This window comes from Equus asinus, chromosome 20, assembly GCF_041296235.1.
Source record: "Equus asinus isolate D_3611 breed Donkey chromosome 20, EquAss-T2T_v2, whole genome shotgun sequence".
Lineage (NCBI taxonomy): Eukaryota > Metazoa > Chordata > Mammalia > Perissodactyla > Equidae > Equus > Equus asinus.
The window spans coordinates 42,018,414-42,031,107 of NC_091809.1; the positions used below are offsets into that span (position 1 = coordinate 42,018,414).

Below are 12,694 nucleotides of genomic sequence, written 5' to 3' on the forward strand. Positions count from 1 at the left end.
TGATGGCTAGCTTAGCTCTGCCCGGATCTGAGGGCGGGCGACTGTAAATACTGACCACAGAAAGAAAAAGAGAGGACAAGAAAGGCCAAGGGAAAGGGAGGCAAAGGGCGCCTGTGGTGCCAAAACAGGCAGTGAAGCCAGGAAAGCCACAGCCAGACGGGTTGCTTGACTGTCTTAATTGTCACTTCCACACTTATTGTCTCTATGGTCGGTCTGTAGTTTCCTACTGACAAAACCAGACCGGGAGGGCAGAGGAGAGGAGAAAAGAGGGGAGAGGAGGGAGAAGGTGAGAGAGGAGAGGCCAGAAGAATGTGAATAAGAGAGGGAGGGAGGGGGAAGGAGATGGAAGAGGGAGACAGGGCAGATTTGTGAGAGACACGGAAGCAGACAGAACGAGTGTGAGCGAGAGAAAGATCCAGAGAGAAGCGGAGGGAAGGGCAAAGTGAGGACAGACCGGGAGACTGAGGCCTCATCCCTCGGCTCTTAGCCGAGGTGTCGCCAATGCCCTCCCACAGAGAATCAACTCCACACCGAGGCCTCGCGCAGCCGCCCCGCCTCTGCGCGCCCCGACCCCCTGGGCCCTCGCTCGGGCCCCGAGGTGGAGCCTTGCCCAGCGACTCCCGCTCTCCGCCGGCCGACGGGCCCCGCTGCTCACCCCAAACGCTGGGAGGGAGGGAGCGAGCGAGCGAGGGAGGGAGGGAGGGGCTGCCGGGAGGAGGCAACCATGTGGTTCCAGCTCACTCTCTTTTTTTCCCCTCTCTCTTTCTTCACTCCTTTTTCTTTCCAAACAGGGAAAAGTGTTCCACGAAGCAGTAGCGCCTTTCCGCCTCGCCTTTTCCTCTCTGACCCTGGTCCCTGCTCCCGTCTGGGCGCGAGCTGGTGGGGCGAGCGCTGGAAGCCCCTCCGCGCCGGGCAGCGCGGGGACCTGGGCGCGGGGGCGCGGGGCCAGCTCCCGCGCCGGCACATGGCTGCTGCCACCCCGCGCGCACCCCGAGGCGCCGCGCCCAGCTCGCCAAAGGTCCGTCGGCTGCGCCCGGCCGCCCCGGAGCCAGGCAGCGGCTGAGCGGGGAAGTGCCCGCGTCCGGGGATCGGGATGACCCTCCTCCTCCTCCTCTGGCTAGGTGAGTGCCTCGGCGAGGGCAGGAGATCGGATGGCCCTGGGCAAACACAGTCGTGCGTCCCAGCCCGGACGCTGGCTCCGAACGGTTGTCCCCGCAGCCCGTGGAGTGCGCCGGACTCCTCGGTCCCTGCCTCCCGGCTGCAGAGGAGCACATCTGGCAGCTGGGGGCCGCCCAGTCGGCCATCGAAAACGTCTTACACATCTGGGCCCTGGAGCAGGCTTGGGGGTGGGGGTGTTTCCTGGTCGAGTTTGGCTGTGAACCGATGGATGTGGAGGGTAGTGTTTAGTTTCAGGAGCATCTGGGGAAACCGGAGAACTCGGGGAAGGAAGGTTTACTCAGGAATTTTTGTGCCAGGTTCCTGAGGGTGGGGGAAGATTTTTTGTTTCAAACAGGCGCCTCGAGGGCTCCGATTAGAAACAGATGTGTTGAAGAGTAAGAGGAAGGGAATGGAGGAAGAGAAGCGGGAGAGGAAAGGAGAGGGAAAGGGCAGAGCACCAGGAGCACCGAGAAGGTGCAAACGCGCCATGACCCGGGGAAGGAAGAAGAGGGAAATGGGGAAGGTGGAGAGGAAGAGAGAAAAGAGAAGGATACTACGAAGCAGAAGAGCCAGCCTGAGGGAGACTGAGCAAAGCGAGTGCCACGAAGACTTAGGAAAAAATGGAGAGAAAGAGAAGAACCAGAGAGAAATCGGTTCTGGGGCAGGGAGGAGCCCTCCTGCTGTCCCTCTGGGTGTCACTCAGGCAGGACTCCTGGGGCCTCAGAGGCCCTAAGGCACAGACTCACCTGGTTTGGAAGCCGGTGGGTTTTCAGGACTGGGCAGGACTGTGCACTTGAGGTTGTGTGTGGGCAAGAGCCGACAGGAGGGAGACTGAGAGTCTCTGAGGCACCGGGGGCAGGGAAGGCAGGCCGAGAGCTGAAGAACAGTCAGGATATGCACCACGGAAGCACGGGGTCCACCCAGGGACGGGACCAAAAGTTAGTTCGAGTTCAGAAAACCAAAAAGCCAGCCGCGCGTGGGACAGTGAGCGCTTGCCTGGACGCCGGGCCTCCAAGAACTAGTCCTGGTTTTGAACTGACTAGCTGGGTGACCTTGGACAACTTAGTATCTAGGGCTTCAGTTTGTTTAGCTCCAAACAAGAAAACTAGATGGTTCCTGAGTCTCTTCTAGCTCTGACAGCCTAAAACTCCAGGAGTTTGAGAGGGCTTGATGTCTAGAAAACCCCCAAACAAAAGTGAGAGGCAATAAAAAGTCACCCTGACATGGATGTCTAGAGCTCTCTCTTTTTATTTTTTTCTTTTAAACTTTACAAACCCACTGGGCCATATGCATGGCTCTCTAGGCCAGCCTGAGGCCACCAACCGCCTAGGTTAGAGGAATACAAGAGATGGACTCTCCGAAACTATTGCTCAAGCAGGGCAGTTGGGGAACCACTATTTTCAAAGCTCTTTAAATACTAGCCAAGTATTGCAGTGCTACCCCTGTACACAGCTGGCATATCTGGATGGCACCTTTGTCACCTTTACTAGCCTCTACCCTAAGCTATCTATTACCAGATGTTCAGGAGACTCAAACTTCAGAGCTGCTTTATTAAAAACAACTAGAATTCATTAAATACTTATTATGCTGAGCACTTTATATGTACTGTCTTGTTAACTCATTTATTCTTCACACCACTATTGGCTACCCACTATTATCATCCCCATTTTACAGATGAAGAAATCAAGGTGTAAAGAGGTGACTTGCTCAAGGCATTAAGCTCATAATTAGCAGAGATAGGATTCGAATGTAGGTTGTCTGCCTTCAGAGATTACTCACTAAACCTCCAGGTATACAACCTTCTGTCACTACAGAAGGGCTCTTAAAAGTGTTCTCCATAGGGAAGTCCAGTTTAGTTCTCTTCATCAAGCATGAGATGTCAGCTTGGTCCTGCCCTATAGGAGAGGCCTGGGGAAGGGAAACAAAACTAAATGGTTTTGAGGACTTGCTCTCTATTCAGAAGCGTTTGGGCACAGTTTACATTGAAAAGAGGAAATTGACTTTGGCCCACAAGGTCAGTTGAAATCAGCTAGGCTTGGTGATGGTTGTCCTCTCAGTTCATGAGATAGAGGAACTCACTGAGGCGTGGATCAAAAGATGTCATTTATTCGCTGGCCCTTCTGTACTGAGTGCCTACTACCTGTAATCATTCCTCTGGTGAGAAAATAATCTGTTGGGTTGATACTGTGTCCTTTCACAGAAGCTACTTCTCATGATTTCTTTCTTGGTTCTGTCTTTATAACATTGCTACAAGCTAAAGCCATGTAGAAGAGAAAAAGTGGACTACTGACTTAGAATTCTGCACAACTGGATGTTCATCATTCACACCTACTATTAAGCTTTTGCCACATCTATGCCTTTGTGAGACAGACTCAGACTCATGATGTCCCAGCTCTAAGTTGAATAAACTGTTCAAGCAAGAAGTCACAGAAGAGAGGAATTTCGGGCAGGACAAGGGACAAGGCAGGAGACCCGAGATGAGGCTGTTGAACCAGAGAAAGGGAGCTGAGGGGAGCAACACTGAAGGAACCCCTCTCTGACTGACATCCCTGCAAGGGTCGGAAGCCCTTGGGGAGGTGCTTCTGTGGGCTGAATTCCCTTGTCTCCAAAGTGGTTTTGAGCCATGGCATGCTCTGGCACTTTTTAGTAAAGCCAGAAAGAAAACCCCAGAGTTGCCTGAATCCTAAAATCATCTACTAGTCCCTTAAAGGAGCAGTTCCAGGGCTGCTTCTGATCACCGCTGACATGATTTCTGGCCTCTTTTTTTCTGGAGAATGCACAGTATTGAAGGGGAGTCAGAAGGGCTAAGAGTTCGTAGTCTGAACAAGGATAGACCAGTTGACTCCTTGCTTTCTGGACCTGCTAGTGAGTGACTCAAATGCCCTGACTCTCTGATGGGAGTGAACAAGTAATGCTGTGAGCCCCAGGGAGGAGAGAGAAGGGAGATTCATGGGTGCCCCAGCCCCAGCCCCTCCCCCAACTCCGATGCCCCTCCTGCCCTCCTCCCCTGAGGCTTGTGTCCTCTTATTCTATCTGGACTTCTCTCCTGGGCTTCTGCCATGTTGCTCTCCTGCCTGAACTCTCTGTTCTCCAACCTATACACTGCCACCAGTGTCACCTTGTGAGGCACCTGGTATAATGCAAAGAATTTGAATTAGGAATCTGGCAAGCTGTCTGAGTTCTTGTTCTGACTCCCTTGTCTGTAAAATAGGAGTGAATTCAAGATTTCTATAATTCTATGATCTCACTCCTTTTTCCCATAAACATTTAGTAGTCTCCATGGCTTGTAATATTGAGTACAAACACTTCATTCTCATATAAAAATTTTGCACAATATCATTCATAATTCCTCTCCTCCTTGCCCCTAGACAACTCTCCAGGGAACCTGGATTACTTCCTGTGCTCTAAACATGCCCCAGGCTTCTTTCTGGCTCTATACTTTTGTTTATGATAATTCCTCACCAAAAATGCCCTCTTACTCTCTGTCCCTGCAGATCAAAATCTCGTTCACCCTCCAAGTCTCACCTCAAAAACCACTTCCTCTAGCCGCCCTCCATGATTCCCTCAGCAGAATGTACTCTTTCTTTCCTTCTTTTGAATCCCAGTAGCCTTTCTATTATGCTTGTTTGTATTACAGTGACCTGAATGCTCATCTAATACCCAGTCAGACTGTAAGCTCCGTGGAGACAGGACAGTGTCTCTTTCATCTGTGTACCACTTTCAGTACCTTGCATAAACTAAAAGCTTGGGAACTATTTGTTAAGAGAATTGGACCTTTGAAACATTTAAAGTCAAGAAAGCTGAAAGATTGGAGGATTCTCACCCTTTGACAGTGGATGACACAATTGTGAGGACCCAGTTTTACCTCAGCTTGCCTTTCTGCTTCCTTGGCATTAATGCAAATAGGACCAGTACTATTTTTTTAAAAAATTGTACATAGAACATTACATGGACAGGGACCAGATAATATAGCAAACTGATTTTGTTATGTCGAGTATGTTAGTACTAGATTAACAGTAGCCTTCTTCATTGAAACTTCTGCCAGGATGCGGAAGTCATTCCCAGAAAATGATTTTGAGGAAGGCTTGAATGCATAGTCCGTTGGTCTGAAGTATCACGACAGGTCTCGCTAAGATTCCATGTCCTTCCCTCATCTTCTCACATTAATGGTGATGGTGATAATAATGATCCATCCCCAGTAGGTTCATATCTGTCTCATCCTATTTTTGTCTTGCACTCAGCTGGGCAGTATACACGTGAGTATATTTCATGAACGTACCTAATGATAATGAACTACACAGACTTTTTTTTTTTTAAAGATTTTATATTTTTCCTTTTTCTCTCCAAAGCCCCCTGGTACATAATTGTATATTCTTCATTGTGGGTCCTTCTAGCTGTGGCATGTGGGATGCTGCCTCAGTGTGGTTTGATGAGCAGTGCCATGTCCACGCCCAGGATTCGAACCAACGAAACCCTGGGCCGCCTGCAGCGGAGCGTGCGAACTTAACCACTTGGCCATGGGGCCAGCCCCATACACAGACATTTTTTAAAAAGTAGAGTCAAATATTGTCAGAACTGGGGAAAACTAACAGACTATCTAAATAAATGATTCTTAAAAGTTTGAGACCCAGATCTCTCTGAGAATCCGATGAAAACCATGAATCTTCTTCTTAGAAAAAGACACATAGACATCAAATTTTGCCTATAACTTCTAGGGGTTCATTGACTTCCTGATACCCTTCCTTGGAACCTAAGTAAATCCTTTATCTAAACCTATCCCTTCTTTTATGATGAAGGAACCAATGTTCAGAGAGGTTTGGCTAAAGTTAAACAGCCAGTAGAAGGGCCGAGACTAGACCCGTAATTCCATGATCTGTCCTAGCGCACGTTCTTGAAACAGAAAATGTCTCTCCCTGCTTTTCAGCTCGTGTAGTTAAGCTCCAGTATCACAGTTGCTCTTCAGATGCTTCAATGCTGAATAATTGGCATTGGTTTTTATGTTGAGAAATTGCCTGAAAAATAGGGCAGATGTCGTAACATTTCAATTTAGCCATCATAACTGGAAATCCTGGAAACTTCTGCAGTGCTTTGTATAATGTCTGGTATGTTCAGGAAAAGGGAATTATACCCAAAGACTCAAAGATGTGGGTGGGTGCCTGCAAGGAATAGAACGGGAAATCAATAGGTCTAGCTGCTACATAATTTTGCTGGGTTGTTCTTGGCAAATCATACCTCTCTGAGCCTCTGTTTCTTTCTCTGTAAAATGGGATTATTAGACTAAGGTTATCTCTAAGTTTCCTTATACGACCAGCCTTCTCTGATTTTTTTTAATTCTGAGAATTTGCCGACTGGTCTGGATGTGTTTATGACCAGGAACACACGGTGTTACCTGTTTATCTGATTTTTTTCAGGCACTGCTCTCTCATTGGTAGCATGTGATTGTAAATCTAGAAGGGCCGACTGCCTAATGTGAAGAGAGCAGTAGTGACGCCTCCTGGAACTGCACTGTGGCCCTTCCTGCTTAGCCAGGGAGCATCATTCAAGGCGAGGGTGGATGGCCGGAAACCTCTGCCCAGGAAGTTTAGTAACTGAAATACTCACCAAGAAGACCTCATCCTAAGCAGAGTTACCTACAAAGCAAGCCCTAGCAGGGACACCCAGGGTAGACTTCTCTGCAGAGGGTCTATTGTGTGAAATTATTTGCAACATTAAGCATTTTCTTCACTTTCTAAAATTAAGGCATAATTTACGTGTAATAAAGTGCATGCATTAAGTGTATGGCTCACTGGGTTCCTTGCATGGGTTTGAACTTGTGGCTGGATTTTGAAATATGAATTGTGTATTATTGGCTCACTTATAGTACCCGAGAGAGGATTATATGGGTAGGATTATTGTGACAGTAGAATTCGTTTCTAACATTGTACAAGGTTTAGTTTATGAAGTATGGTAACAGACCTTATCTCATCCTCAAGTTAGACTTTGAGAGTAAACATCATTATTATGCCATTTTGCAGATAACTAACTGAGGCTTAGAGAGAAAGCGAGGTTCTGAAGATTACCCCGTTAGTAAACAGCTGAGCCAGGACGCCAACCTAGCACTTTGGGTTCCAAAGACCATTTGCTTTCCGTTTACCAGGAGGCACTTAGTTATTCTGAAATCAAGGCTTCTGTGTTACCAAGAAGAGAGGGTCAGGCTGAAGCAGAGACTTTGTTTACAGGATGCCAAACGATAAATCCCACAGTGGAAAATTCAGTTAGAAGGTTTATTACCCACTCCCTCCCCCCGCTTCCTTCACATAATTAAGAAATGATTTGTTTGGGTTGATGACTATTGTTTTTAACCCGGAATTACTACATATATCGTAGATTGATTATGAGTTCCTTCCAATTGATCCGAACACTCTTGTACAAACCGTTATGCTTGTAGAGACCCTGCCCTGCTTTGGGCAAGGCAAAAGGGATGTGTGAGCCCCCCTGGTTAGCACACAGTCCTCAGGCTGTGGGTGGTAAAGGTGTATGATTGGGTATGACTTGCCCTGTATGTTGCTTTTTCTACTTAAATTTCTGTTTTCAGCAGTTTTGACTTCTTTGTCCCCCTCTCCCCAAAAAAGAATGCAGACTGTACAAAAAAGAAAAATTCTGGTTATCTGAGCTTCCCAACTGTCTGGAATCTAGAAATATAAAAGTTTATTTCTTTTGGCACCATATAGACCAAAATGGGGAAGAATGCCCAAATCAAACAACCTTTATTTTGTTAGTGACTGTCAGTTGGGTCTCTCTCTGTGTGAGCTGCCTCAGCCGAAGTCTGGCGGTGATAAGACCGAAGGCGGCTTTGTTTCAATAGAAGCCGGCGGGGGTGAGGGGTGGGGAGCGGGGGGGGGGCACTGTTTCCTTTGTGCCCATACTAAGGAGAAAAAATGGGCAACCGTCTACAGAAGGGTTCCCCCGTCGGTGTGGAATATTGGAAGTTTTTCTGAAGTGAGGCAGCAAAGAGGATCTGGAGAGTTCAGGTCACAAAGGGGACAGAGAAGAAAGGAGAGGAGCAGGAGGGAGAGGAGGAAGGGGGAAGCATAGAAATAGCAACAGGGGAGGATGAAAAAGCTAAGCTAAAACCGCTGAGCTCCTGGGGTTTACAGAGCAGCTTCTCTGAGCTCATTCTGCTTCATGGATGCGGCAGCAGCTCCTTCATCTCCCTTTTATGATCTTCTTTACCACCCACATGTGTACTATTACATTTTCTACTCCATTCACATTCTCACTCACAAAACAGTTATAGAAGGGAGGCATCTTCTGTAGTTCAGGCCCTGGGCTAGGCTCTGAGACTCCAGTAATACAACAGGTACACTTTCTACCATCTCAGAGCTCAGCCCAGTAGGGAAGACATATTCATAAACAACGAATTACAGCTGTATGAAAGTGCCGTAATCGAGGAAAGTACCAAGGTTTCTAGGAGTCCCAGGGAAGAAGCAACTTATGTGCTGTCTTGTGGAGATAGGGTATTTCTTCCATGTAGGTCTTCAGGGACTGTGTCTTTATCCCTCACGGCACTTGCACGTTAGTGGAGTTGGTGCTAAATAAACAGCTGGTGGGTTGACAGATCAGCCCCATCGTCATCAGAAAGTATAGATTAAGTGGTATGTCCTTGGCATCCGGCCAGGTGCTTCCTGGAGGGAGTCAATCTCCCGATGTCCTTGCCTACTTGAAGTTATGGTCTCATTCTTCATCACAACCTGCCAGCAACATAGTTACCTCTGTTTCCTCATCCCTCATGGGATGTTAAAAAATGGAGAGAGAAAGAAATATATCAATGAATTTGGATCTCTTAATTAAGAATGGTGGTCTGTGCATTCAAGGTTTTAATTGTCTCCCTCTACATGGAAAGTGATTAGGATCAAGCGAAGGAGAAACTTTCTGTTCCAGAAGAAATTCGTTGTGCTGAACGGAGACTCAGCCCCTGACATGGTCTTACTTCTTTTTCTGTTTGGGGGTGAGGGTGGGAGGATCAAATCCCGGAGAGGGAAATCGCTTTGTGGCTTCATTGTTTAAATTTAGGTTTGGGTTTGTGGGGATCGTTCAGACTCGGAGCAATAAGCCTTCTAACTCAGCCTCTGTCACTTCGCATTACTTCCAGTGACAGTTCCAATTATTTCCAATCATTCTTCAGGGGGAGAGTCGGGGACAACGCATAAGGCTTCCATGTGGACCAGCAGTGTAGCAACCTCTAAAAGAGCCCAGCCCTGGGGTCCTCAGACCTCCGCTTTGAAGCCCAGCTCGGCCACTTCGTGACTGTGTGACCTTGGATAAGTTACTTCACTTTCCTGACCTTAGTTCTCATAGGTTTGTTGTGAGAATTAAATGGGGCAATGCACATAAAGAATTTTAGCACCCTGCTTGGTAGATAATAAACAGTGAATAAATGGCTGTCATTATTACCATGACTGTCCTTGCTGGGAGAGGCTCAGCCAGTGGATGTTTGGAGGGTCCGTGTAAAGTCAGCTGACACCAGATCAGCAGGGCCAGCCTTGGAGCTTTGGCCACTGCTGTTCCTCCACCCTGCAGACAAGTTCCTAGATGTCCTTCTGGGAATGTCGCCCTGCTTCAGGACCCCAAGAGGCATGTGGACCCTGTCTGTGCCCCAGCTCTCTGCAGCTGCTCTGGGAGAGTAACTTTCTGCGCTATTTAGCCCTGGGCAAGAGGTGCCCTTCTTTATGCTGCTTGGCGTACTGTCTGCAGGTTGCTGAAAAGACACCACCGCGTGCAGGCCTTCTTTCCTAGGCTCTGCGCTCTCCACTACATGTTCCCGAGTGCCTGGGCCACCTTGGGTTGCCCCAGCCTAGGCAAATCCTGGGTGGTTCATTTCTGCTTTGGGTGTCGAGGATGGTTATACTGAGCACCTGCTGGGTCCCAGGCATTGTGCTAGGGACTCTATACAAGTAAGCTCTTGCATCCTCACAACCAGCTGTGAGGCAGGAATTATTAGCTCTATTTGACAGGTCAGAAAAGTGAGACTGAAGAGGTGAGGTGTTCTGTCCTAGGCTCTACAGCTTGAATATAGCAAAACAGGAGATGGGAGCTGAGTTTGCCTTCTGCTTCGGCACTGATCTGGGGAAGACAGGAATGGAGAGATAGATGGATAACATACATATAGCGATGCACAGACCAGGGCCACTCAGGGTCCACCTGGTCTTTGAGGATTCGGCCTAATAAGGAAGTGCAGGTCCCTGCGTTCTCCATTTTTCAGGCAGTCATTTGTCCTGACCAAAATTAGACTCCAATGAGCCCAACGCTCACATTCAAAATTTGTTGAATTATATTCATTTTTAAATTTGGGAGAAAAGGAAAACCTCAACGTGAGAAAAAAATGTCTGTTTTTTTCCATTCACCTGAATAGCAAAGAATATGATTTCTCTCCCCATTGAAGAGGGCTAAACAGTGTCCCAGATTTCTGCAGACCTAGAATTCCCACTCAGAATGCATTCTTGGGCCGGGGAGGTAGAGTCTGGGTTTCCAGGGGAGGCCTGGTCTCCATCTGCTTTTGTCTGGGGGAGTTCCATCCCCGACCCGGCTCCAGCCAATAGCAGAGGGCAGCAGGCTCCCACCTTCCGTCCTCTCCTCTCTCAAAGGAGAAGAGCCTGGAAATGGGGCTACCTCTCTGCAGCCACCTTCTCTGCTCCACTGCCTCTCACTCCCTGTTCCCGGAGTCCTGCAGCTTCCCAGGCCCTGAGGAATCCAGGTGACAGTCCCTCACATGCCGGCCACTTGGCCTGACTTTCTCCTTGCTCTTTCTCTCTCTCTCTCTCTGGGCCCAATATGGCCTGCTCTCAGATCTGGCACTTAATGAGAGAGAGACAGAGGGAAAGACAAAGGCACAGAGAGAGAGACGGAGACAGAGAGACAGAAAAGATGGAGAGAGAAACAGAGAGACAGAGACAGAGAGGCAGAGAGAGAAGAGAAGGAAGCATGAACTCTGTGAAGCTCTTCTTTCATTTGTTGCTTTTTTTCCTGCCTGTCCCCACTCCCACTTCTTCACATTCACAGTCCACAACCTTTCCTGAAAGGTTTTGCTCTCAACTGATCCTAAGCTACTGCTGGTACCAGCCCCTGGTCTGCCCTCAGGCCTCATATCTCGCTCTTCCTCACCTCCATACTGTTGATCTTATATTTCCCTTTGCCTCTTCACATGTCCCTGACCAGCTCCCACCCATCCTTCCAGACCGTGGATCCATGATCATCTCATCAGCAAAGGCTTCCCTGGCTTTCCCGGGCAGACAGCTCTGCTGGCCCATCTGTACTCCCATGGCACGTGTCACGTTAGAGTGGAATTGCTGTGTCACATTATAGTGTGATCTGGGGTTCTCTGTGTTTCCTGTGTGCTTGCGAGCAGGGGACAGTATTCTAGTGTCCGTAATCCCAGGCCCAGTGGCTGGCACACGTTAGATACGTGGACAACAGTGAATGAGTGAGCAGATGAACAAACTTATGCATGATCAAGTTAGTGAATGTAAAGAGTAAGCTTGTAAAAGTAAGGATGTTACCTCAACCTAGGGTATCTTTAATGGGATTATTTATCATAAAAAAGACCCCAAAGAGGAAATGCTATTTGTAGGCATGGAACAGAAGATGGGGGAAATATTTGCAGGTAGAGGGGCCTGACCAACATGCCTCCGAATCCTTCCACTGGAGAGGTCGCCCACTTAGTTGCTCCCTGAACAGGACTGACTCCAGCCGTAGGGGGATGTTAGAGCTGTGCCGTGAGCAGGTGCACGGGCAGGGGTGGCGTGACATCCTGAAAACCCTCTGTTTAGATTTGGTCGTGGGAAGCCTGTAGCAGTGCAACTCTTTTAGACTTCGGTGATTTCTTTTCCATGTAATAATTTTCAGGGCATGTGGCGTCTCCTTCCAGCATGTTCTGAACTTTAGCCTCATTAGTGCACAAAGCCAACCAGCCATGCTGACCGATTTCTTTCCTTACCCTTCTCAGGTCCTCTGGGGGTGAACGGCAAAAGTCGTGTACGGGTGCTTAGCCAATGCAGTGGCCCCTGCCCGGGCACATGGAGTTAAAGGTCCTCTTCCTGTTCTTTCCTCTTTCTGTTCTTTCTTGGTGGATTCACCCTGCATATCACTAACTCTACTGAGGCATCGCTGAGGCAGGACGAGCAGAGGAAACACAAGTCACTCAATGATTACAGAAAGTGTTGGTGGGATTTAAAATTAATATTTCCAGGCTCAGTGCTTATGCATATGTTGGCTCATGACAGCATTGTGAGGCAGATATCATCAGCCTCCATTTTATAGAAAAAGACCAGAGAGAGGTTAAGACATTTTCCTGATGTTACACAGCTAGTTGGTAGCAGAATCAAAATGAGAAGCTAGGTCATCTGGCTCCCAAATCATTGCTTGTCCCTCTCCTGCACATGCCCATGAGCTCCCCTTATGAGTGGCAGCAGCATCCCACAGCACTCAGCAGGACTGTTCGCTGGCTTCCATCCTCAGTTGTCTCATTGCCACTCCAGCTCACTGAGTGGGCAGTGGATGA

The 12,694-nt window shown here is 48.3% G+C and overlaps 1 protein-coding gene across 2 annotated transcripts in view; it reads left to right on the top strand.

Annotated features, from left to right (window-relative positions):
* The first annotated feature begins 470 nt into the window (after positions 1-470).
* The window catches only part of CLMP (CXADR like membrane protein), a 90,236-nt gene continuing 78,012 nt past the window's right edge, over positions 471-12,694 (top strand). The window contains exons 1-2 of one of the 2 annotated variants that reach the window (XM_014843661.3): positions 471-598; positions 792-1,121. In XM_014843661.3, the coding sequence (XP_014699147.1) occupies positions 1,094-1,121 (28 nt within the window). In that variant the 5' untranslated portion in view covers positions 471-598; positions 792-1,093. Of the gene's footprint in view, positions 599-791; positions 1,122-12,694 lie in introns of those variants that run through there. The other variant, XM_044753748.2, reaches the window with a different exon arrangement.